The sequence below is a fragment of the Limanda limanda genome, chromosome 1, assembly GCF_963576545.1.
Source record: "Limanda limanda chromosome 1, fLimLim1.1, whole genome shotgun sequence".
NCBI lineage: Eukaryota > Metazoa > Chordata > Actinopteri > Pleuronectiformes > Pleuronectidae > Limanda > Limanda limanda.
In genome coordinates, this window is record NC_083636.1 from 25,421,845 (window position 1) to 25,445,458 (window position 23,614).

At 38.8% G+C, this 23,614-nt stretch overlaps 4 protein-coding genes across 11 annotated transcripts; 2 read left to right on the top strand and 2 right to left on the bottom strand.

Annotated features, from left to right (window-relative positions):
- The first annotated feature begins 2,589 nt into the window (after positions 1 to 2,589).
- Positions 2,590 to 4,848, top strand: si:ch73-234b20.5 (uncharacterized protein LOC449923 homolog). 2 transcript variants are annotated; one of them, XM_061079318.1, is made up of 3 exons: positions 2,590 to 2,686; positions 3,410 to 3,580; positions 4,494 to 4,848. In XM_061079318.1, the coding sequence occupies exons 1-3, from the start codon at positions 2,684 to 2,686 to the stop codon at positions 4,629 to 4,631; spliced, it is 312 nt and encodes a 103-aa protein (XP_060935301.1). In that variant the 5' UTR covers positions 2,590 to 2,683; the 3' UTR covers positions 4,632 to 4,848. The 2 variants fall into 2 exon arrangements, with proteins under 2 accessions (XP_060935301.1, XP_060935293.1); XM_061079310.1 differs by lacking the exon at positions 2,590 to 2,686 and adding an exon at positions 2,901 to 3,078.
- LOC133011505 (heterogeneous nuclear ribonucleoprotein D0-like) lies at positions 4,288 to 11,261 on the bottom strand. 6 transcript variants are annotated; one of them, XR_009680748.1, is made up of 9 exons: positions 10,776 to 11,261; positions 10,464 to 10,632; positions 8,208 to 8,369; positions 7,836 to 7,967; positions 7,602 to 7,701; positions 6,868 to 7,023; positions 6,690 to 6,786; positions 6,246 to 6,347; positions 4,288 to 5,443 (listed from the first exon to the last, which is right to left on the bottom strand). XR_009680748.1 is itself a non-coding variant. In XM_061079265.1 (8 exons), exons 1-7 carry the CDS (start codon positions 10,940 to 10,942, stop codon positions 6,716 to 6,718), a joined length of 954 nt encoding a protein of 317 aa, XP_060935248.1. In that variant the 5' UTR covers positions 10,943 to 11,261; the 3' UTR covers positions 4,288 to 6,347; positions 6,690 to 6,715. The 6 variants fall into 6 exon arrangements, 4 of the variants coding, with proteins under 4 accessions (XP_060935248.1, XP_060935231.1, XP_060935223.1 ...); XR_009680749.1 differs by having other exon boundaries at positions 4,288 to 4,537; positions 5,358 to 6,347; XM_061079265.1 differs by having other exon boundaries at positions 4,288 to 6,347; positions 6,690 to 6,783.
- A 2,811-nt stretch (positions 11,262 to 14,072) lies between these two features.
- On the top strand, positions 14,073 to 18,626 carry enoph1 (enolase-phosphatase 1). The gene is made up of 6 exons (XM_061079277.1): positions 14,073 to 14,414; positions 15,540 to 15,641; positions 15,983 to 16,185; positions 16,695 to 16,827; positions 16,962 to 17,085; positions 17,604 to 18,626. The coding sequence occupies exons 1-6, from the start codon at positions 14,331 to 14,333 to the stop codon at positions 17,741 to 17,743; spliced, it is 786 nt and encodes a 261-aa protein (XP_060935260.1). The 5' UTR covers positions 14,073 to 14,330; the 3' UTR covers positions 17,744 to 18,626.
- Positions 18,585 to 23,593, bottom strand: tmem150c (transmembrane protein 150C). 2 transcript variants are annotated; one of them, XM_061079297.1, is made up of 9 exons: positions 23,527 to 23,593; positions 23,336 to 23,431; positions 21,837 to 21,918; positions 21,589 to 21,642; positions 21,464 to 21,499; positions 21,303 to 21,370; positions 20,194 to 20,321; positions 19,875 to 20,052; positions 18,585 to 19,546 (listed from the first exon to the last, which is right to left on the bottom strand). In XM_061079297.1, the coding sequence occupies exons 3-9, from the start codon at positions 21,908 to 21,910 to the stop codon at positions 19,365 to 19,367; spliced, it is 720 nt and encodes a 239-aa protein (XP_060935280.1). In that variant the 5' UTR covers positions 21,911 to 21,918; positions 23,336 to 23,431; positions 23,527 to 23,593; the 3' UTR covers positions 18,585 to 19,364. The 2 variants fall into 2 exon arrangements, with proteins under 2 accessions (XP_060935280.1, XP_060935273.1); XM_061079290.1 differs by having other exon boundaries at positions 23,523 to 23,593.
- Positions 23,594 to 23,614: the final 21 nt, after the last annotated feature.

The following is a 23,614-nucleotide window of genomic DNA, read 5'->3' on the forward strand; positions in this document are numbered from 1 at the left end:
TGTCACTAACTTTGTGTCTTTTTCCTCCCATAGTCTCTCTGTCTCTTTGCAGGTATCCCGACTCCAGAGTTGCAGGATAACCACTATTCTTATTCTTATTCTTCTTATTAACAATAATACATATTATTACTTAATGTATTAACTTTTTCCGGCTACCATTAACGATCAATAGCGTCTTTACACTGTTATGGTTTTCATTATAACTAGTCAGACCTGATACCTGATGCTGCACAAATGTTCCTGGTCTCCCTCTTCTCTCTCTCCCCCTCCCCTCTTTTCCACCCATCTCTCCTCTCCTCCCCATCTTTCCCTGCTCACCCCAACCGGTCGAGGCAGATGGTCACATTGAGTCTGGTCCTGCAAGGGATATAAATACCAATTCACATTTTACAAATATTAATTTTAATGATGAAAGTAAGAAAGCATGTCAAGTTTTAGTATTAGGTATTTATTTTATTTGAGGACTGTACTTGAGAAAGAAACTTGAGGGACCTGTCCTTGACTTGTGGAATTTCCATGTAATGCTAATTTTTATTACACATTTATCAGGGACATCTTGTTGCAGGTTGGGACCTACAAAAAAAGACATAAAGCACAGTGGTGGAGGTAGCATTCATACCCTATATTCAAGTAAAAGTAGTTATACAATACTGTGAAAAATGTATAAATATTTATTTATAAATCTTGAATATATGTTAAAAAATGTAGGTCAATGTAATTAATAATAATAAATATCAAAAATAAATGTACTCTAGAACATTTCACTTCTGTCTGATTGAAAACATGAACTCTTTCCTCCAATTAATGTAATAATATAATTAGGGCCCGAGCACTAACAGTACGAAGACCCTTTTGCTTTTTGTTTGATTATTCAGGGAAATTAATCGCATTTGTCTTGACTTGACGGCTTGAAGTTACTTGAAAACTCACCAAACTACGGGCACATCAGGCCTCATGAAAATGTAGGTATTCTGGAGTAATTCAGAATGTGAGTGGTAAAAGGGCTCTACAGCGCCCTCTGAATTGAGCAATAGACAGAAAGAAAAAGTCCTTGGCACCAATTTGATTAAAGCAACAGGAAGTTAGCCAATTTGGATTTTGTGGCCATTTTGGCCGTTTTTACACATTGAGTATTTCAACAAAATTTCATCAGATCAACTTCAATTTCGGTGAGTGTCATTTCCATCAAAACATGAGTTGTTGTATCTCAGACATACATGGTCCAAACTGACTCATCAGAGGAGCCTTTGTCCTCCTTTGATAAGCCAGGAAGATGCCAGGAAGATGAGTCTTCTATGTCCTCAAAGGAACCTTCTTCATTTTTGACAGCTGGATTCCAAGACACACCCACAATTCCAGCTTGATCCTGTAGAATAAGTCTAGGTCCTCAGCTTCAGAGATTTCAGACTCAGAATCAAGACCAAGAATTGCCTCATTTTCCTCATCCTGTTCTTCATCCAGCGTCTCTATGAACATGTCAACTGTAAGTCTGAAATTAATGGGACCAGACATACCAACACTCTGGATAAAGAAATCAAATGCATATTTTCAAATGCATATGAATCGGTCTATTTAGTACACTGTTGTATTTCGAGTTTTCTTTTGTTGATCTAGCTATGGTTAGTTAGCCAGAAAAGAAGCTAACTAGCTAACAGTTAGTTGTATTGTACGTATTTCTCTTTCTCACTAGTAATTGATTGTAAAATAAGCCTTCATTTATCCGATGTGGAAAAGCAGCTGTGTGAAATGAATGGTAGGTGTTCCGTAGTGAATACATCACATAGTGAATGGGTCATTTTTTAACCATGTGTGTAAATTTTCTGTAACATTTAAAAAAAAACAAAGATACATCCTTCAAGCAGGCGAGGAAAATAAATCCCAATTCACATTCTACATTAGTATTTTTAAGATGTTGAAAGTAAGAAAACATTTTAAGCTTTAGTAGTGAAAGGTATTAATTTATTTAAGGACTGAGAATGAGCAAAGTATTTGAGGTACCTGTCCTTTACTTATGGAATTTCCATGTAATGCTAATTTCTATTTACACTCCACTGCATTATCTGACAGGTACAGTCACTAGTAGGGACATTTCAAATAAATATTTTACAAATACAATATTATTTGTGATATGATGTGTTGAATGTTACGACTGTAATATGCTACATTCACATCCAAACGACACTGATAAAAGTACCAATGCTGTCATTTGTATTAGCACAGTTGACAGACTGCTGCTAGGAGGTGTGACATGTTTCCTTTCCTGCTACTTCACAAGTTTACATGCGAGCGTGGACATTTTTTAAAAACGCTTTCACTTAAAATGGCCTCTAATTTTTATTGGTTTTATTTCTTTATTTTATCCATTGTCTGCAGCATTTACTTTTGTAATTGCACTGCATGTATTTTCTTGTTTTATATCTGTGTATTATTAAGAGTGCTATGTAAATAGAGCTCGTTATTGTTTTTATCTCTTGCTTTAAAACAACACAAATGAACTCTCACCCCCACGGCTGCCCACAAACTGCTGAGGTAACAAACTGCCAACACAGAACCAGGAAATGAAATGAGGGAACTAGCCCCCTTGACTTTACTGCCTTGTAGATATCCAACAGTTGAAAACACAGAGCCCTTTGCTCACACGGATCAGTTCAACGCTGGCCTGCATCCATTGCTCTGACTGCTCATGGTATGTAAATCTCAGAAAACAGGGAAGTGGGAACTCGTAGTGCCTCTAGTACAGTTTCTATTTCTGTTCTTGTGCGATGAATATGTACAGTAGTTGTTGAAAAGCAGGAAATTAATGTAGTGCGTGTTCCTGATCTGACTAAATCGAAGTCTTTGTGGTGCTGCTGACTGTCTCTCGCTAAGCCAATGAGACTTTGATTGAGGCAACAGGTAGTTAATGTGTAACAGGGCAGAGGTGCAACCTTCAGCAGACATTTGTTCAGCTCTTGTGACTCGGTCACAAGAAAACACAGGAAGCACAGGAGAGGAGAACAGGGCTTCGTGAGCAGTTTAGTTTCAGTGTCTGAAGCTGAGTTGTTTTGTTGGTTTGGACTAAGACACAGAGCTGCGATGGTGAGTGTTGAGACCTACTTTCTTTTAGTTTCCATATTGACCTTAAACAGATTAATTTCCAATCATGTGAAATAACTCTGTATAGGTGTTTATGACATTTTATTAACCTGGTTTACTGTGTGAGAACAGTACTGGATGTTTTCATGTGACACAGGCCTTGGTAAAACGATCGCTCGGTTTCCTGTTAACACAGTTGCAGGAAGTTAGGTTGGGACATGAAGAATTTTGATTACAGTTTGCATTTGGCTGGTAGACTGCGACTGGAGTTTGCCTGGTTGTAAATATTAAGAGATGGTGACTCATGGAACTGAAATGGACACTGTTTTCACAGGCTGACACAAACTCTCAGTCACCGGCCGATGGCTCGTCTGCCAAGTTCGACCAGGTGCAGGGTCAGGTGAACGAGGTAAAAGTTATTCTGAAAGACAACATCAACAAAGTGCTGGAGAGGGGGGACAGACTCGATGATCTGATCGGGAAGACTGACGACCTGCAGGCCTCTGTAAGTATTCCATCATGCACCGCAAGCTCACTGTGCTTCTGTTTGTGGAGTTAGGGGGACTCCCTTAAAATATCTGATCTTTGTAATGATTTATGATCCATCTTTTTGGATTAAGATTCTATATTTACAAACACACGATAAACCTCTAAAATACCAAACATTGTTTAAGATTAAATCAGTGGTTTTCAACCTTGTTTGGGGTCCCTATCATAGTCCTGATGTCTGAGGTGTACAAAGAGAAGAATTTTCCCTCTTAAGTTCCCAGATGTTAAGACGAAAAGTTAAGCTACGAGTCTAACAAATAAATATTAATATTTGATACAAATTTTACACACACACATATATATATATAGATATAAACAACATATATATTTATGAGTACTTCTATATTTTAATTTTGTTTATGTGGTGAAGTGGTGAAGCCTCCTTGTTGGAGGTTATAAAGTTTATCCACATTAAGCGATCTTATTCCAATTCATTATAGACTATGGTCGACAGATCTCAATGAGACCTTTTTATTGTTCTATACATGACAAGTGTTTTTGGTAATCAAATACATTTCACCATTAAATGATGTACTTTTATTTGAGTGGGGTTTGAAACCAGGACTTTCATTAGGAGCAAACGTAAACGTACTGCAGTGATTTAGAACTGTGTTCCAGTAAATTTGTTAGACACATAACAGCTTAAAACAAAAAAAAACAAAATTGATTCTGCAGAACCAGAAACATCATTTTATTCTTTGTCAGAAACTGGCACCTTCATTATACGAATCATCTTTTGCAGTAGTTATATTCTACACCAGTAAACAGACTCAATGGTAAAATCAGTGTAGTTCACGTTTTCGTGAAGAGTTGAGAACTTCTCCCACCCCTCAAAGGATTTTAATACTTTTGTTTTGTTCTCTTTCCAGGCTGAAGGCTTCCAGAAAACATCCACACGTGTGGCCAGGAAATACTGGTGGAAAAACATCAAACTGATGATTATAATCGGCATCATTGTGCTGATCATAGTTATCCTCATCATCCTCTTTGCCACTAAGGTTATATAAATCTTTACAGGCTCAGGACTGAAAGCAATGAAGATGGTGGCTAAAGTTCACTTATACAGCCGACATTTATTGAGTAAATTAATTTGATTTCTCAAGAATGATTCAGCTCTAACAAGGACGCGTTTGTATGTATACGTAAATATCTGCATTTGTTTTCTCTGCAAAATCATCAGATGTAAAGATTAAATTCTGAACAGTTAAACAGTTCAAATTGTAATCAAGTTTGCTGAAATATTTCCTTTAACACTCCATGTGATGACATATTAATATTTCACACAGGACCATAAATCCAAATAAGTGTTTATTATTTTATGTCACATTTCTTTATGTCCAAGACACTTGTGTATATATATATATATATATACTGTATGTTAATGACTGTCAAACTCTGTAATAAATGTAATATATGACTGATGCCTATGATAAACGGAACATACTGGCATAACAAAGCACTTTTATCTCTGCTGCCACTGTACGTGAATATATGCATGATCTGCTCCGACCAATTTAAACTCTTCGTTATAGGATAACTCAAGCAATTCACAAATAGCAATAGACAACATTAAATACAAAAGCAGAAAGGAACAGGGAACTGCTAAAACTTTGCAGCAAACTAAATGAATGCAAAACATTAAAATCCAAACCTTTTAGGATACAACAAATACTCTGGTAAATATATAGAGGAAATAGAACGTAGTTCATAGTGTTCTTCATATACTTTCTTACAATCAATTATGTGACCTTTGCTGGATACCATCATCTCTTTGGCCAATGAACCGCAAGTGAACTGCAGACTTTCATCACTCTGAAACCTATGGAAAACAAACAGAAACAAATCAGCTGTAGTCACACAAAAGGCAGGTGAAATTGCAATAAAGTTGGAATCCCCCGTGTTAAAAATGTCCAGTGTAAAATAAACAATAAGAAAAAACAAACTGAGAACAATTATTTTAACATTTTACAGTTTAAAAAAAAAGTTAGTCCATAAGCTAGAAATCCTGAAGTGCAATAAATTGAAGAAGTCAAAGCCAAAAATACTAAATGGAAGAAACCTTCGGCTGGTCAAAAATACACATTAAAAGACAGCATTACATGCAAATTACTGGAGATGTTGTGACACTTAAGGCTTCTTCTTGTTTTACAAAAGCTTATAAGAGGAAAATTTGTTACAGGAAAATTGAGAAAAGAGGAGTCTTTTCCATCACTGTCAGTAAAAAAAACAGAACAATACATGTACACAAAGTAAAGCACTTTATCCCCCATCACAGAAGAGTCCAAATACGAACCAGGATTTAGCTCATGGACTAGAGGCTACAAGAGCTAAATAAAGAAACAAGCATTTTAGATTAAGATTAGAAATGCATATATTAACATTAGGAACTGGAAAGTCCAGAGAATGCTGTACGTATCCTTTGAAAAGCAAATAGTTATATTACAAATCATTACTTGTGGGGGAGTAAGGGCCTGTAAAAAATGACAATTACATGTGTATATTTTACTTTTACATTACATACAGTTGCAAAGAAATTAAAATGGAAAGAAAGATGACAAAGCTGGACGTGTCCCATACTGTTTAGTTTAGAAATGCTGATACAGGATGTTGTAAGACCATACCAAATGGCAGCAATCGAGAGCGTATGCTTCTCGTACCCAGTCCGCATTGAGCGGGCCCTGAGAGTATCTGGGAGTCAGCTCATGGCCTGCAAGGAAGCTCCGCTGGCAGGTACAAACAAGGTATGTCAGAGTTAGGAGACAACATTCTTCCTTTGGTTTCCTTGCACATCCTTAACTTTGGCATCCATTTACTGTAGTAGCAGTACTTTACCTGTTAGCTTTACAGTTTAAGAAAGAAGGTGCAAAAGAGGCAGCAGAAGGCCGGCTGATTAAATAATCGCCACAGAGTGTAGCCTCTATGTTACCACTACTGTAAAGCACTTGAGGGTGCTGAGAAAAAGAAATTTATAAGAGCAAATTATTCATAATGTTACCAAACAGCAAAGTAAATATAACTACTTTACAATATTAAATGAAATGGTATATATTTTTGTTGCTGCATACCTACTTGACGATGAGGGTTTCTCCCATTAATATGGCTTGTAACTGTTGGTGTGACCGATCCGCCGTGGCGACTTGCCATATCCACCAGATTGATCTGCTGAAAAACTGCATTTTAGACATTTCAAACGGGACAGAAGATAAATGGAAAAGCCGACATGACACAGGCTGGTCTACTCACCGTCGTAGTCACCGTATCCGTAGTAGTTGTTGTAACCAGAGTAATCACATCCACCATATCCTCCATACCCTTGGTTATTGTAACCATAGTTGCCATAATTTCCATAGCCTTGATTCCAGTAGTTGCCATAACCCTGGTTCCAATTGTGATTGGGACCTGCAAATAAATAGAATTCCATAAAATTCACATGACAGTTTCACTCAAACTTGCTTTGTACAAAAAACTAAGATAAAGTTGCAGCGTTTGATCCTCCACCATAAGACTTTTCAGAAATGGACACATGTAACTGGGTAGGGTTGGGTTTCCATTCTGAATCCTTCTTGATTCTCATTAAGTTTAGCTTTAATCATTAGGAAGTAACTCATTTCTACATTCATTTCAGTAAAGCAGACACTGTACCGGACCACCCTCAAAAATAATGAGCTTTGGGTAATGACCTAAGGTACGACATCTCAGATACAAACGACTGCAATGACTTTCTTCCCAAGGCTAAAAGGACTCAGAGTAGAGTTGATGCTCTTTCCCATCAAGAGGAGTCAGTTGAGATGTTTACTGATCTGCTTAGAACGCCTCCAGGGCACCGTCAACTGGAAATGTTCCAATCACTAACTGGTGGGAAGGACCGGGGTAGACCCAGAGCATGATGGGAGAGATTATATATCTTCTCTGACCTGGGAACACCTTGGGGTGCCCCTGGAGGAGCTGCAAAACGTTGAAATGTATTCTCCACTCACCACCACCTCTTCCTCGCGACCGGGATGAGTATCCACCTCTGCCTCCCCAGTACTGCTGCTGCTGGTACTGCTCTTTAGACATCGCCACCTTTATCTCACACTAAAATACAAATCAATGAAATTGCATATACATGTATTTCCAAAGTGAACAAAGCTTTTGTGTAAGAATCCCCAAAACATTATGCCAAATTAATTAGGAAACAATGCTTATCTGAGAGAAACGGGTGCCTGTACCTTACTTAATCCAATGTTGTGGTACTTTTTCTCCATGATCAACTTTACCGGTTCCTCCTCTTTGAACGTGATGAAGCAGAAGCCTCTCCTTTTGTTTGTTTTGTTCTCCATGGGAAGTTCAATTGACTCCACCTTTATATTATCAGTAAGTATATACAAATAATATTCAGTAGCTTGTGTTTACAAAGGGAGGCAATGAGACGGTTATTTCTGAATCACTGTGGCTTTGATGAATGTGTAAACATGTCATTAGTCCTAAACAGTCATGTAAAGCCACTACAAACATATTCAGATAATTGATAAAATAATATTATCCTCATGAGTCACATCAACAGCTATAAACTAAAACTTGAAATGTAAAAAGACAAGCACCTCTCCGAAGGCATCAAAGTACTCTCGGACTTTCTCTTCAGGAGTGTCTGGAGAGAGGCCGCCCACAAAGATCTTCTTCACGGGCTCTTTGCTCTTCATGGCCTTGGCTCTTTTGGGGTCAATGACCTTCCCGTTGAGTTTATGTTCCTTTTGTGAGACAACCTTCACAACATAAGAATCAAATGACACAAAAAATGTATTTGTTATACATAACTCATTCATTATATGTGAATTATATTAAAGGCATCTGAGCCCAATTCAAAGGCCTAATAATCTAAATAGATCTGCTTTTAGTGCCAGGTCAGTTTAAGATTGCAAAAAAGACTATTATAAATTAAATCTGCTCATTCATTGCTCAATTATTTCTTTAAATTCAATTTTATAAAATTGTAAAGCAATGGGAATGGCAGTCTTTCAGACATGCACTGAATTTCGGACATACTCCTATGTGAGAGCGCAAATGTCAGTTGCCCGCGAGAAAGTGGGTGCGTTTACAACACAAAAAACAATATCAGGATGCAAGAGAAAGTCCAATACAAAGAAGACAATGAAGAAGATGTCAAGATCTGAGAGCTTTTGGTGATAAGACACCCCTCACCTAAATGTTCCAGAGATTTCCCTGTTGTTGTGAACCCGTCTCACCCCTACAATCTCCTGCTGCGTCATTCAAATGTGAAAGGCAAAGTCTGGAAAAAAGTCATTTTCTGAAGTTTATGTCAGGATACGGCTAAAACCACTCAGAACTTGTTTTGTCCAAACTTTAATTTATTGTTTTTCCTTGACAAATAACCGAAAGGGTAAGTGGATTATCAAAATAGTTATAATAATATAACTAATAGGCATTTCATTTCTTCTGAAGAATTGTTCAATCAATTAATAGTTTCAGCTTTACTCTATTCATTCACAATATGAATTGCTGAACAAGTCAGAGATGGTGTCAAAGGTTTATTACATTCTAATGAGAGCTAAGCGTTTGATTGTTCTAAAATAAGTACAGACTGGCACCCAACCTGCGACTGTATTTCTTAAGCCAAAACAAAGTCGGCAGCAGAAAAATACGTATTATATTCGCATAAGATATTATTATCAGGTTCACTGGTATGTGTTTCTTTCCAAGGTTTTGTATTCCAATCCAAAATTAGTGTTGATATGCTTTAGTTTAGCAAAAACAGAAAAAGACGCAGGTTACTTAAGGCTGCTTGGATGAGGAAATACAGTCACAACTTGAGAAACTGGTTAAAAACTTTATTATCATTTTCTTCTATCCAGATGTTTAGAGATGTCATTCAGGATTCTGGAAATACTTTCAGGTCAACATTAATTGTTTTCAAATAATCTTGGAGGTTTTCTCATATGTCAGTCGAATGATACAGATGATTTAATCCCATAAGGTCTTGACTTGAATGTAAACTGCCTAGAGATAATGTACTGTATGTTATGATCTGGCACTATACAAATAATATTGAATACTTTATTTTACAATGATAGCGAGTACTGTTTGTGTAGCATTGTAAGTGTTTTGTGCAACAGTTTTAGAAGGTGGAGACATTTAGATTATTATCCATCGCCTCAGGGAAGCATGTAAATAACTCAGGTGATGGGTGGTACTGCAGGCGGTGGCAGGATGTAACCTATTTAGTCGTTGACATGTTTATGTTTGCAGCACAGATCTTTTGCTGTGCTCTAACATGAGCTCATTCAGATATTCTCCAGGGCGCGAGCAGGAGAAACTCCGTAGCCTCTCACTTGGACATTTTCATTCTCACGTATTGCCCCTGCACAGACTTTCAGGAGATTAACCAGAAATGAGTGCATGTCTGAAAGTAGCTGTAAGGAAGAACAGGGAGTCCCGCAACAGATGGTCTGGAACCCACAGACAGGCCCTGATCTCAGCCTCATTGGAGTCAGTCAGGGTTCACATCAAAAGACAGAAGACACTGAGATAGACTGAACCACCACTTTCGTTTTTTGTCTGCACATTGTAGTTATAATAATAAAAAAAAATCATTTTATTTATAGGCGCCTTTCAGAGCTATAAAGGACACCTTGCACGACAGATAAAAAGAACAACAACATAAGAAACAACGTATCAAAAACATCAATAAAATAAATAAAATAAAATAAACAGAGAGGAGAAAAATGGAAGACAATACAGTGGTTTGTTGACTGACAAATACAAACCTATGTGTGCCGCATCCTTGAAAGCATCCTCACTTTTCTCTTAGTGCCTAAGTGTAAACAGCACAGAGGAGGTACCTTATCAACACTGTCTGCTTCTTTGAAGAGCACAAAGCCGAACCCTCTCGAGCGTCCGGTCATGGGGTCCAGCTTCAGAGTGCAGTCCACCACCTCCCCGAACTTTGAGAAGTAATCTTTCAGGTCCTTCTTGGTGGTGTCCCAGCTGAGCCCCCCGACAAACATCTTCCTGTGGAGGAGGAGGGGGACATGACAGGTTAGATAACGGAGCGTGTCTACAGGCGCTGCCCCTGGGAGTTGTGTATCACCCAGTGAGGTGTGTTTAACCGTGGGAACTGGTCCCAGCATCGAGAGGAAGCCATGTCACTTTACCCTTCGTCCTCCTCGTTCTTGCTGGCGTCGATTCTGGATCCCTCGGCCTCGCCCCCCATCAGGCCACTGTCCCCGGCCGCGGACATCGGGTCGTCGCTGTTCGCCTCTCCGTCCTCCTCCATTCTCATCATGGTAGTATCGTCGCTGAATTCATAATCGTCCGACATGTTTGGGTTCCTTAATGATAAACGATACTATCACTTAAACTGACAAAATGACAAGGCGTCGAAATTCCCGACGAAAGCTGACTTAACTGCGAGCTAATGACAGCTAGCTGCTATGCTAGCTGATCTTCTGATGTTGTTTATCTTTGGCTAACACGCTAACAAGAGCCAGATAAAAGGTTTGACTGAATGCAGCACTCTGTAGTGTTGGTATAAATTTAGTCTAAGTTAGTTTCATTGAGGCAGGAACACTGTCACGAGCTGCAAACTTAAAGATTTTTTTTTTTTTATAGTCGAATGTTTTAATCGGTGCGTCGTTCTTCTTCGGCGGCGGCGATTTGCGGCAGATTTAACGCAGCAAAGGCACATTGCTGCCCCCTACAGGTAATTTGTAGAACACCACCAGTTGAATCCTAAACTTGGGCCTGTACAATGAAGCAACGCACCAAGGATAGGTTTTCTTAATCTGGCTTCATTGAACCTAACCTTTCTTATCCTGGATAACGAAGGGGGTTATCAGGTGACCCATGTGCAGCTGTGGCTGAGGGGTAGAGTGGTCTTACTCCAACCTGAATGTCGGCAGTTCGATCCCCAGTCTTCTCCATCTGCATGCCGAAGTGTCCTTGGGCAGGATGCTGAACCCTGAATTGCCCCTCATAGAACAACAAAGTGCTGCTAATAGATGCTCTGTATGAATGTGTGTGTGGATGGGTTAATGTAAAACTGTACTGTAAAGAGCTTTGAGTGGTCATCAGGACTAGAAAAGTTCTATATAAATACAAAACCATTTACCATTGAAATCTGGGTTAGTCTTTATACATCAGAGGGATCACCTTCCAACGGCACCTGCTGTTAGGTAACGGTATGTTCAGTCTGCTGCAAGCACTGTGACCTATATATGAATTATAACGTTTGCATTGTGGTTTCTTATGTCCAACATTTCTACAATTACCCTACAGAGAATGAACAGTATGGTTCAGGCCAACCAATTTTAAGTCATAATCCTGTTTGTAATAAAAATGAAATTATACTACCTTATCCAGTTGACAGTTTTTTTAATGTGTCTTTTCAGCCCCACTTAAATCAACAGCAGTTCGACAGCAGCACAAACTGCTGCCTTCAATGTGATCATACAGTTTAATCTTGAAGTCTTAAAAACACTGTCAACACAAAATGACACAAAGGGAGGGTTTGTATAGCAGATAAGACTTATTGGTTTTGGCCAGGTGTTCCCTGATAACAGAAAGTATATCATCCATCACTTGCCAAATATAAATTATAGCAGGCTGTATAGTTGTTTATACATGCACATATTGTACTCACCTCCTGTTTGAAGAAAGTAACTTCCTGTATTTTAGTAACCATTTAATACCTATGTCCTCCTGTTGTGTACTCCTTCCACCCCCCCGACCCTTCACCTCTGGTTTTTCTATAAACAACTTTCCACATTGGCTTGTACACAATAGTCATAGGCTTATATGTATTTATCTCTGCTCAACCTGGTTGTTCCTGTTGTTGCACTGGTCTGTGTCAATCTCCCATTGTGGTATAACAAATATTAAACTTAAAAAAATAATCTACATTTATTGAAGACTGTGTCTTTGAAAATAATATGTTCAGAGTTTGTACATCTGATGGATGGAAATGAAGGCATAGGGGGAATATACCCTGGATTCTATTGAAAATACATAAAACATTGCAACTGTATCTAGTTAGTTGATTCAAAACTAATATACCATGCCTAAATTTTAAACTATAAACAATTGTATTGGATTTGGCTACAACACTGTATACCCCTGAAACACAAAAAGCGTTTTGTGGACTCAAACACTTCACATACCCCTCCATCGGCATGGTGGTGAGTAGATAATGTGTGAATCTTTGGTAAATTATCCCTTTAATGGCATTTCTCAACAGATATCTTGTTGCATTCAAGGCCGTTAGAATTTAGACGCAGAGATGAATTATATTGAAAAACACCCTTTTTGGCAGAGAGCCTCACTTGAATCGTCCAAAACTGTACTCATCTGCTATGTGTTACTGAAAAAGCCAATAAAGTTGTTTCTGCTCCTAATATTCTACTGCAGTGGTCACCAACCTTTTCGAGCCCAAGATCACTTATTAATTCCAAACTTAAGCCGAGATCTACCACCCTGATATCTTCCAAAAAAAAAAAAGTTGTGCAACTTTTTCTATTCAATGCACGATAATTTAATTAATATCAATTTATATTTACAATGCACAATATGTAGCTTCTCAGTTCCACAACATGATCTGCAGAGGAGCTCCTACTGCAGCGCAATGTTTTTACATATTGGCTTTGATTTGAATATGGCCACAAATATGATTATTTCCCTGTATGAAAGAAGTCCCTTGTACTCATATAAAAAACAGTACTACACAGTATGAAGCAGTGTATCTTCAGCTCCTGCAAATATTTCACTGGAGTGCTTTAATTTTTTAAAAGGCAACACTTTTTGCAACACAAAAAGTGTTGCAACCATTTGTTTGTGTCATAAATTCATCAGATAAACATTAACTGCTCTGTGTGTCCTGCACCAGATGGGTTAAAAGCAGAGGTTAAATTTCCCTCCTTGCATGAGTGTGCTTGTGCATGTCTGTGCATGTGTTTGGGACAAATAAATGTATCTTAATCTTAATCTTAATTAAAACTCAGGTGAAAGATCATCTTCTCTGTTTATGCTGCTGTGAACCACAATATGTATCTGTGTATTACACAAATGTATTTAAAACACTTCCCGAGCCCGTTTCAAGGTAAAAGGACAGCGTTTCACTTTCTGAATCCACTCATTTGTTCTTAACGAGGCTTTGATTGTTATCGACAGACCGAAAGATGCGCATCTTCATACCGTAGAGTCCTGACAATAACTTTAGTACATAAACCAACTTGTTCTTGAAGAGAATGCAGTAGAAAAGATAAACTTGCAACTCACACAGCACGTGTGAAACGACCGACACACAGCTGATCTGACCACTGCTCTACTGTATGATCCATGTGGAACCTCTGAACGGTTCGCACTCCCGAGCACTAGGTGGCGGTAACGTGTCTCTGTGGTCGTTGCGGAGGCGGACAGTGAGCACCGCCCCCTCCGGACTGGAGGCTGAACCGACACCTGGACATGTGGGCATCTCTCCGCTCCTACGGCCGCGTCACAGCTCCAGCTGCCAGGTGATGGAAACAACAGCCAGCCGACGGCCCCGCACAGACTGAAGTGTCCCGCTTGTGTTCTCCGAGGCCTCCTCCGTCCCTCCTGCTCTCCTGCCCGGCTCCGCTGCACAGCCACAGCCGGTCCGATTCCTGCACCGCGCCGCTGCTAATTCAGCTAACCTTAGCTAGCGGCTAACCAGCTGCTTGCAGGCTCCCCCAAAAATGGCCACTGTTCCAATTCCTGCTGGGACCAGTGCACTCTTACTGGACATCGAAGGCACCACCACACCCATCACGTTTGTGAAGGTACGTTATGTTCTCAGGGTGAAACGCATATTCATTTAACAAGCTAATTTGGAAGCTAGTGCATAATTAGGCTTCCTCCACCATGCTAGCACCCGGCTGTCTTTTCTGAAATCTTTCCTCAACAAATAAATAAATAAATGCCCTCTTAAGATTGTCAAATGTGAAATGAATAAATTAATAAGCTGTTTAAGGAACGCTTATAATGGTTTAAAAGGTCCGGAATCGTTATAGCATTAATAGTCGCATTTTGAAGTGTCTAAAATGAAATATTATCTCAGAACATGTATTGGCAACAATTTTCACATTTTGGTTTCTAATTATGAATTGGGACTAAAATTATGAATTGGTCAGTAAAATTGTGCTTAAAGTTGTTTGGATCTACTGATCATTGAATAGGTGAAATCTATATGGTCTCCTCTGGTTTTCCAACCTTCTTGTATACTGTGGCTGGTAGGACTAACTTAAAATCTTATTTTGTTGAATCTTTCAGAAAAATAGAAATGTAGTTGTAAATGGGAGAATCTGATTTGACAGAGAGCCTTTTCACGTGTTCTGTAAATAGGAACACAGTTCAATTTTGAGGTAGGCTTTACCAAACTATTATTTTCACCATCACTTCATCCTCAAAAATGCCCCACTTTGCGGATGATGTCTTAAAAGAATAAATAGATAAAGCCCCGGTGTCAATTGAAAAACCAAGGTGGTCTAAAACTAGGTGTTAGGTACAGAATTCTCATCTAACTATGTGGATGGAAAATAATTCCACCTTTGAACTGGTTTTTCAATTGTTTACTGTATCTTTGTCAAAACAAAGACTGCAGGCAGAAATGACACATCAGCGCCATACTACATAATACTACTTAGGTAAACTGGATTAGAATATAAAGTCATTGTAGCTGTTTTTCTATGTAGATGGTTAGAATAGTATTAAAGGCTTTTGAAAAGAGTCAAAGAACACTAGTTTGTGTTGTTAAACAACCTTGGGGGTATTTCTCCAGGGAAAAGAGAACTTAAAATGAGAAGGGATAAGTAGAAAGTGTGTTTTTGTTAAGTAGAAAGTGTGTTTACATTTTGTGTACGGAGGCTCTAATAACACACCTAATGAACTGTCTATGTAATTCCCAGGATATCTTATTTCCATACATCAGGGAGCATCTTGAGGATCACCTGTCGAATCACTGGGAAGAAGACGAGTGCAAGCAAGATGTTCATCTCCTAAAAAAACAGGTAAAGTTGTGAGGAGTTTCCATGTGGGATTTCACTGACAGAATCAAAAGCAAGTTTTACTTTCTTCTCAGGTCTTTAAAGGTTGGACTTTGCAAATAGTTCTTTAAAATTAACATTTATCAAATAGTTATGAATACATCAGGCACTATACATTAGTGCCTGTACATTAAAAAATCTGGAGTTTTCTTTGTTATTATGTAAAAGAAAAGATAAAGTAAATGTTAATACAAAAGGTTGTGGAAAGCTCCTGCCTCAGGACCCACTACTGAACTCCAAATACCGGAAATTACATCCAGAAATATCGTTAACTATAATTCAATGCTGCTGTACTGTTGTGGCAGATTGAAGAAGACATGAAACAGAACCGGGCGTGTCCTGTCCATGCCGTGGACCAGACGGTACACACAGATGAGGAGAAGGCCATTAGAGAAGTGGTGGATAATGTGCTGTGGCAGATGGCGGCAGACAGGAAGTCGACAGCACTCAAACAACTCCAGGGTCACATGTGGAGGTCAGCGTATGCTTCAGGGAGAATCAAAGGCGAGTAAGTACACTGATCATTTTCCTTTCTTCAAAATGTATGCATTTGTACAGATGATCTGCAATGTGACGGTGAAGTCGAGGCGATTATATATTTACTCCACCAGTACCATCATTATTACATTAAAAACTGGCAAGTTGGAAAACACGACGACTCAGATGTTATGAAAAGTGATTAAATCCCATACAGAGAATGTCACATTTTCCATCAAGCTCAATTTGTGCTGACTTCAGTTGTACTACTAGCGTCAATGAAATTTAACTAATGAAGAAAATCCTCACAAATGACAAACTTGGACAGTTAGCAGAAAGATAAGTCATTGAGATAAGTCAGATTATTATTTTCCTGTCAATCGACAAAGTTTCTGAAGATAAAATCCAGGTTTTAAACAAAGTGCAAATTCATGACAGATTTTATAAGAATTTAAAGACTGCAATAGTGTAAGCTTTTTTTGGCTTTGTAAAATAAATAAATTGGGGTGTTTTTTCTGACGCTGGGCTTGTTGCCAACAGGATCTATCAGGACGTAATTCCATCCATCAAAAGATGGAAAGGACAGGGCCTTAAAGTCTACGTATACTCCTCTGGAAGCGTGGAGGCCCAGAAACTTCTTTTCGGACACTCTGTTGAAGGAGATGTTTTAGACGTAAGTACACGACAATAGTTAACATTTTCTGCCTTGGACGATTGTCTTGATTGGTTAAAGGCATCTTTGCAATACTGCTAATGTCGTGTTTTTATGTTGTGGCTAATGCAATGTTTGCTTTTTAATGTTTTCAGTTATTCGATGGTCACTTTGACACCTGTATAGGAACTAAAGTGGAAGGAAAAAGCTACGAGAAAATTGCAGCAAAAATGGGCTGTCAACCGGAGGAAATCACGTTCCTGACAGACGTCGCTCGAGGTACGTGTGTTATTACATGTTGCACTAAGGATATGTGTCAGAGTTGAGTTTTTTTCAAGGAGAAGATGCACCTTTTTCTTCTTAACATATTGAAAGACTTGGATATGATCAGGTTTTATCACAGATTTCTCAAACAATAGCTAACCTTTTGTGCATGTAAACACACAGATGGTGTGTTGGTGGGACAACAAGGTAAGCAACACTGTTGGTAGTCAAACCAAATGCTGCTTGATTTCTTCCAGAAGAGGGTCACTGTAGATTAATCGAGGAGTGTGAAATCTCTGGAAGGACTGTATCACATCATTAAACAAACCTTGTTTAGAAAAAGAGCAACTAGAGGTCATACTTCTACAGGGAACCTTTAGGTAGGCCTAAACATTCTGGATTCTATTTAGTTGGATTGGCACAGCTAGGAGAAAAGTCTAAATGCATCATCTTACAGCAGGAGTTTGTCATTCAAGTCTGGATTCAATGTTGGATTCACTGTAAATAAGTTACTCATGGATTTGTCATTGCAGAGGCCAAAGCAGCCGAAGAAGCTGGGCTGAACGTGCTGGTGGTGGTGAGAGCTGGAAACATGGAGCTGACCGACGAGGAGCGGGCCAACTACAAACTCATCACATCCTTCAACCAACTTGAACTGATGGGTCGAGTTTAACGCAGAGAAGGACGAGTGGAACTCCTCTGACTTCTTGTCATAATGACCTTTTCCTTCTCCTCTTTGCCCCCACTCCTCCCAGCAAACCCCTTTTTTTGAAACCCTGTTGTTTTTATGTTTGGTCAAAGTTGACCGATCCGGAGGTGAAGCGGATGCTGCTGGAGTTACAGTTAGCCATCAGCAGGGATAACAAAGTCCATCTTTCCAGTTTCAGTACGCCTTTCACATCAATGGAAACATTCACAGAGTGTAATAGGAGCTGAAGTGGAAAAGCACTCACATTGGACCTTTGCTTTGACTGGGAAGACGACAGAAAGCTGTAGATATGACGTGTGAGATTCCCCTTCCTTTTTACCTTTTTAGATGAACTGTATTTGTTCGCCACTCCTGAACGTCATCAGTGTTGATGGAAACGTCCCAACTGTGTGCAAGCAAGCATATTGTATTTTGTCACCATTTTGTATACATTGTCCACTTGTTTCCTCCCTCCACGTGTACACGCGTTGCACATGTATGATGTTATATCCTGTAATCAAAGTGTGATGTTGTAGAAATTAGAACAGTGTACATGTAGATGCACCCAGCAGAGGTGCTGCCAAGAGAGAGTTCTCAATTCAAAACGTGCTGGATTGTCTGAATGTGTATATTTAACTGTGCCATCGTAGTTCATATGTGATGTCGGTTTCTGGAGTTGCCTGAAATAGCTAAATCTCTAATTTATGTGTGAAACAACATTGTTACTGTTCAGGAAAATTACTTCCAATAAAAGTGCTGTGGCTCACACAGAAGCCAGTCTCCTCACTCAGTTTACATGTTCAGCCAAGTCTAAAAATACTGTAGCTGTAATTCACCTGGTTGTTTATTAAAGACACTTCATCTGAAAGGCTCGTTCGCAATTTATCAAATACGTTTCTCACACTGTCACTAGTGTTGATTCATGCAGATAGTCATGTTGCTTTAATGTGACAAACATTTCAAAGGACATTTTTCAACATTATTGGAAATAGACAGAACTGAAACAAGAATGTCTCATGAAATTTGGGTTTATAGACACTGACACCAAGAGACAAATGTTTCTGTATTTGTATAGATTTGATTCTTTACTGTGCATATCAGCATTCATTGATTGTCAGCATTCAGTATTTTTATTAGAAATCTATAATTGAAATAAATGATTGTACAGAACAGATATTTGGTGTGACATAAAGCAAGTAAACCTTTAAATGTTTATTAATTAAAAATATGAAAATCTAAAAAAAAGTGAACATGGGACGATGGTGTATTTGACTCTGAATATGGAGCAGGTCGACCATTAACCAGAGGGACGGGGGTTTGATGCCCAGTGCCTCCAGTTCACATGGCAATGTCCTTAGTGAAAAATAGCAAACCCCAAATTGCCGTGTGAATGTGTGATTACAAAAAAAAAACCCAGCATATAGTTTGTGTGGATTAGAGTGTAAAACACTTTGAGTGAGGAAAAGCTCATAAATACAGACCCTCAAGTGTCACTATTGGTAACACTGTAGTAAGAAACCCCTCGGATGGTGTAAAGGCCTCTCAGACACATGCGCCTCGGGCAGTTGATCCTGATGATCTTTAGATGTGAGTCAGTGTAACGTCCCTACAGTTGGTCCAGCTCGTTCCTGTACATTTCAGAGTGGGTCTGTATGTTATCTGTGCACACCATCTCGAAGCGGCTGTGACGAAACTCAATGGCAAAAGTGCCGATGAAGGCGAGGAAGAACATGACCAGCGCCCACTGGCATCGGGGTCCATCGAGGCTACCCATCAATGGGAATATACCTGCACCCGGTGAGTTAAGGGAAAAACATGCAACGGACACAATTATAGAACACAGGAGAAGAAGTAAACAACCTGCGAGACGATACTGCCAATCTTAATCTGCAGTGAGGGTTGATGATATGTTTACAATGATTCTTCAGCAGTTTGAATCATGAAATGAATCAAATCCAGTGTTAATCCCACAAAGTTAATGGTCACTTTGATCATTTTTTCGTACGAGTCATGTTGCAGCTATTTTAACTATTCAAACTCGTAACATACAAAAGTTCGGCGATTACCATTTTAATGTGTCCATTACTCTTTGAAGCTGGTTTGAGTTAAAGGATACGGATGATCATGCAGAGAGTGACAGCTCCAGACAACAGGAAACGACTGATTCCAACCTTCCTCCCCTCGTTCCTGAGGTTCACCTTCAGGGTGATGTAGGACTGCACCCAGCAGAAGACTGTTCCCAGTCCAAACGTCAGAAGTGCACCCAGTTCGTGAATAAACCTACCAGTCAATAACTAAAACCAAAACAACAAAGATCAAGTCTTGAAGCTGGAGATGAATCCATCCTATGAACAAGTGTTACCTCGAAACTTGGTGGAAGAATTGACAAAATTAGATAGGGCGCTTTACATGTATCTGCTGATGCACTACTGTACCTGGACGTTTCCTACGAGTGTCATTCCAAAGCAGGAAATAGCAAAAAGACCAAGACTACTGATATTCAGCCATGGTTTGACTGTGGTTTGTTTCAGCTGAAGGTATCTTAGGACGGCAATAATCAAACCTGTAATAGAGAAGGAACCAGTAGAAGTGAATACAAATAAAGAGCTGGCTTTATTCCACTTTCACAGCACATCACATGCATGTTGAATGGCAACAATATGTTGTTCTTCCTGGTGGCATGTTATTTTCTGTAGCCTCACAGTTTTCACAGGGGAAACATCTTCGAATGTCTTCTGCCTGTTTGACTCATAGTCTGTGTACAGAGATTGACAACATGACAGCTCTCTAAAGTGAAGTCAAACCATCTTGATCACCCCCTGGTGGGTTGGCTTCTGTATAGATTATAACCCCTGCCTCCTTAATGTTAGTGGATGGGACATGGACCAAAATAAAAGTCAAAATGCAAGTCAAATAATTTCTTCTGGTTTAAGGATGGTTTTTAATGGTAAATTTAGGTAGTTCTTATTACACTGATGTTGCTCAAGTTCTTTTCATGTTTCTGACGAGTTTGGTTAGTTATTTGACGCTACAGAGGATTGGTCAAGCACATGTAAGAGCTGGACCTTGATACTCTAACTCTACTACTGCCAAGATTCTGGCTCCAAAAGACGTCACAGGCGCCAGATGGCAGCCCCCGTATCCAGTAAATTTTATCTTCATTTTTCTAACACTAGAGATGGACATGTTATCTATCTTTATTTACAGTCAATGGTTTGATCCTGTCTATTAAATCATGTGCCGTTTAATCTGTAAACTTTGAGGGATGAGCAAATACATTGTTCAAAGATGTACCAGACTGGAGAACACACCGTCATTCAGACATATCAGATTGAAATTTGGTGAAAATTTGTTATACTGTATTTTTCAAGTAGCCAAATCGGTACGTGTGCTTTTACTTGAGTGGTTTTTAGCACAAATATCAGTAATTTTACTTGAGTATAGTGAGCATATATTTTTGCTACCTCTGGTAATGAGTTTTGAGACAGTGTTTAACTGTCTTGTATTATAACTACAGTGTGTTAACTGTGATCACTGCTCTTACCCACGAATGCTGCCAGGTTCATGACCTCGCTGAAGATGCAGCTGGCTGGTGGATAGTTGCCTGCAACACTGAGAAGAGGAAGCAGGGACATTTTGTATTTGCTTTAAAAAATAAACATAGTCACTGTGCGTTTACTGTGAAAGGAAAATGTGAGTATGTACCTTATGTATGGGGGTAACCTAGAATCATTTAAAATGCTAAAAATAAATGTAACAAACAATATGATTATTACAAAGGGATTGAAAAATGATTATTTGCGATAAATGGATATTGTTTACATTCTTACCTTCCTTGTGGGATCAGGGGCATGATCTGCTCATCGTTGACAGCGACAAAGTATCTATTGAAATGCATCAGAATACTTTATTATAATTTTACTGTATCTTATTTAAAGTTTTTTATGAAGAAAACATACAACAAATATTGTATAAGATTTGGTTGGGGCCCCTTGGCCTATTCGGCCCATTCAGTAACTCAGTAACTCATCCATGGAAACAGACGTGGTGGTGAAATGCAGTCCTGTAATGAACTTACACCACCCACAGTCCAGCGGCTGTGAACAGAGAGTAGACAGGAGGCAGAAGAGCCCACAGACTGCAGTTCCACATCGTCTTCCCTGGGACACCACAGAAGAAGAAGCTGTGTTAGTTTGTGTGGAAGATACTGACTGATGATTAGAAACAGACAAAATGTATTTAAAAAGGCAGATACATATCACAATTCTGATAAAACATTTTGTTAATCTCACTGCCCTATAAAGCAAAATCTAATGGTTTATTAACTGTTAATAATGGTATTCACAGCTCATAAACCATGGAAAGATTATGATATGATGAAACCCCTGTGCAGAGACATGCTTAAAGCCTCCATCTCCTCCAATAGGAATAAGGAGTAAGACAGCAAACCAAGAAGTAATTTTGTCTCTTTGTTGTCATTCTGCATCTTCCTATTTTGTTGGTCAGGTGAGTAGCCCACCCCAGCTTGTGAATGATCTATAAAATCAGTAAATGTGTCATTACCCATTAATAGAAGAATTTATTATGAGTTCTGCAATGAGCCCAATCAATGTGCTGGGTCTCCTGTCCATCATTTCACAGTGGTTCAAAAACTGCAGGTCCTCCTGGACGTGTTTTCAAAATTTTGAGCAACAGGTCAGAAGTGCTGTGAAGGCCTAAGAACCACAGCTGCACCTGCTTATCCAAAAAAAGCTTGTTGTGGTTTGTTTTATGTCTGCCTTTTAAGGTGACATTGAGTGCTCTGAAACGAGCCTATAAATAAAATGTATTATTATTATTATTATGGTAAGGGTAACCCTTAACTCTAAGACATGTACACATCATCTATGCTTTTATCTCCTATCTGGAATAATATCCCTGTCCCAATTTAGTTTGTTTTAGAAATATTAAGTCCTTTCAAATCTTGTTTTTAATTCTGTCTTCTTTTATTATTTCATCTTATTTATTTATTAAATTAAATTAATAATACAAATGAAAATAATAAAAATTAAAATATATATAATAAGTATTATTATGAATTAATAAAACAATACATGCATAGTAATGATTAAATAATTAAAATAATAATCATAATGGTTTTTATTTATTTATTTATTATTTAATTAATCAATACTAGGTACTGAGTAGTACTTTCATCTTGTTTGTCTTTTACTGCATCTTTCTCACTCTGTTTCTTTTTTTAAACTAAACTTATATAGATTGTCATCAAGTGCTGTATTACCAACTCTGACTTGGCTCGACTTGACGAATAGTAACTTATATTAGTTACCCATGCTTCTACAGAAATGATACCTACCCGAGGTGGGCGAACACCCGCCCCTATCTTGCCTTTGATTTGTTAGATTGGGGATAGACGCGTTCTGATTGGTGGTTAACTGGTGTTCGCCAACCTCGGGTGGGAACAAATTTGCGCCATCAACCTGACAGCACCAGGAAGTGAGTGCAGGGAAACAGTCACACAGTAAAAACACTATGGGAATTAAATCAGCGTTAGTGAATAAATAGACGTGTCTCTACCTGATCTTCCGGTGGATCCGGCACAAGCCTAACGTCCGGAATGAGTCAATCCTGCGCGTTTGTAAACTCCTTTCCGGTGCTGTTTAATTTACTGCCCTGAGTTAAGATCGATGGAAAAACGAAACTCTTACAAATACATCACATACACATCACAAACACGATACATAAACATGAGTTGTATATATACCAACTGTGTAGTTTCGTTTCAGCATCACAGCAGATATACGCATGGAGCAGTCAGTCAAAGACTATCTAAGGTACCACTTCCGGTCTGGGCCC

What these genes read in the sequence shown, in the direction of transcription:
- enoph1 (XM_061079277.1), top strand. Translation starts at nt 14,331, where the DNA reads ATGGCCACTGTTCCAATTCCTGCTGGGACCAGTGCACTCTTACTGGAC. An exon ending in CACCCATCACGTTTGTGAAG is followed by an intron (nt 14,415 to 15,539) that starts GTACGTTATGTT and finishes TGTAATTCCCAG; the next exon opens with GATATCTTATTTCCATACAT. An exon ending in CCTGACAGACGTCGCTCGAG is followed by an intron (nt 17,086 to 17,603) that starts GTACGTGTGTTA and finishes TTGTCATTGCAG; the next exon opens with AGGCCAAAGCAGCCGAAGAA.
- si:ch73-234b20.5 (XM_061079318.1), top strand. An exon ending in CTGACGACCTGCAGGCCTCT is followed by an intron (nt 3,581 to 4,493) that starts GTAAGTATTCCA and finishes TTCTCTTTCCAG; the next exon opens with GCTGAAGGCTTCCAGAAAAC.
- LOC133011505 (XM_061079248.1), bottom strand. Translation starts at nt 10,942, where the DNA reads ATGTCGGACGATTATGAATTCAGCGACGATACTACCATGATGAGAATG. An exon ending in ACAACATTGGATTAAGTAAG is followed by an intron (nt 7,702 to 7,835) that starts GTACAGGCACCC and finishes TTTGTATTTTAG; the next exon opens with TGTGAGATAAAGGTGGCGAT. An exon ending in CGGATACGGTGACTACGACG is followed by an intron (nt 6,787 to 6,867) that starts GTGAGTAGACCA and finishes GCAGTTTTTCAG; the next exon opens with CAGATCAATCTGGTGGATAT.
- tmem150c (XM_061079297.1), bottom strand. Translation starts at nt 21,910, where the DNA reads ATGTGGAACTGCAGTCTGTGGGCTCTTCTGCCTCCTGTCTACTCTCTG. An exon ending in GCCGCTGGACTGTGGGTGGT is followed by an intron (nt 21,643 to 21,836) that starts GTAAGTTCATTA and finishes GCATTTCAATAG; the next exon opens with ATACTTTGTCGCTGTCAACG. An exon ending in CCCCTGATCCCACAAGGAAG is followed by an intron (nt 21,500 to 21,588) that starts GTAAGAATGTAA and finishes ATTTATTTTTAG; the next exon opens with CATTTTAAATGATTCTAGGT.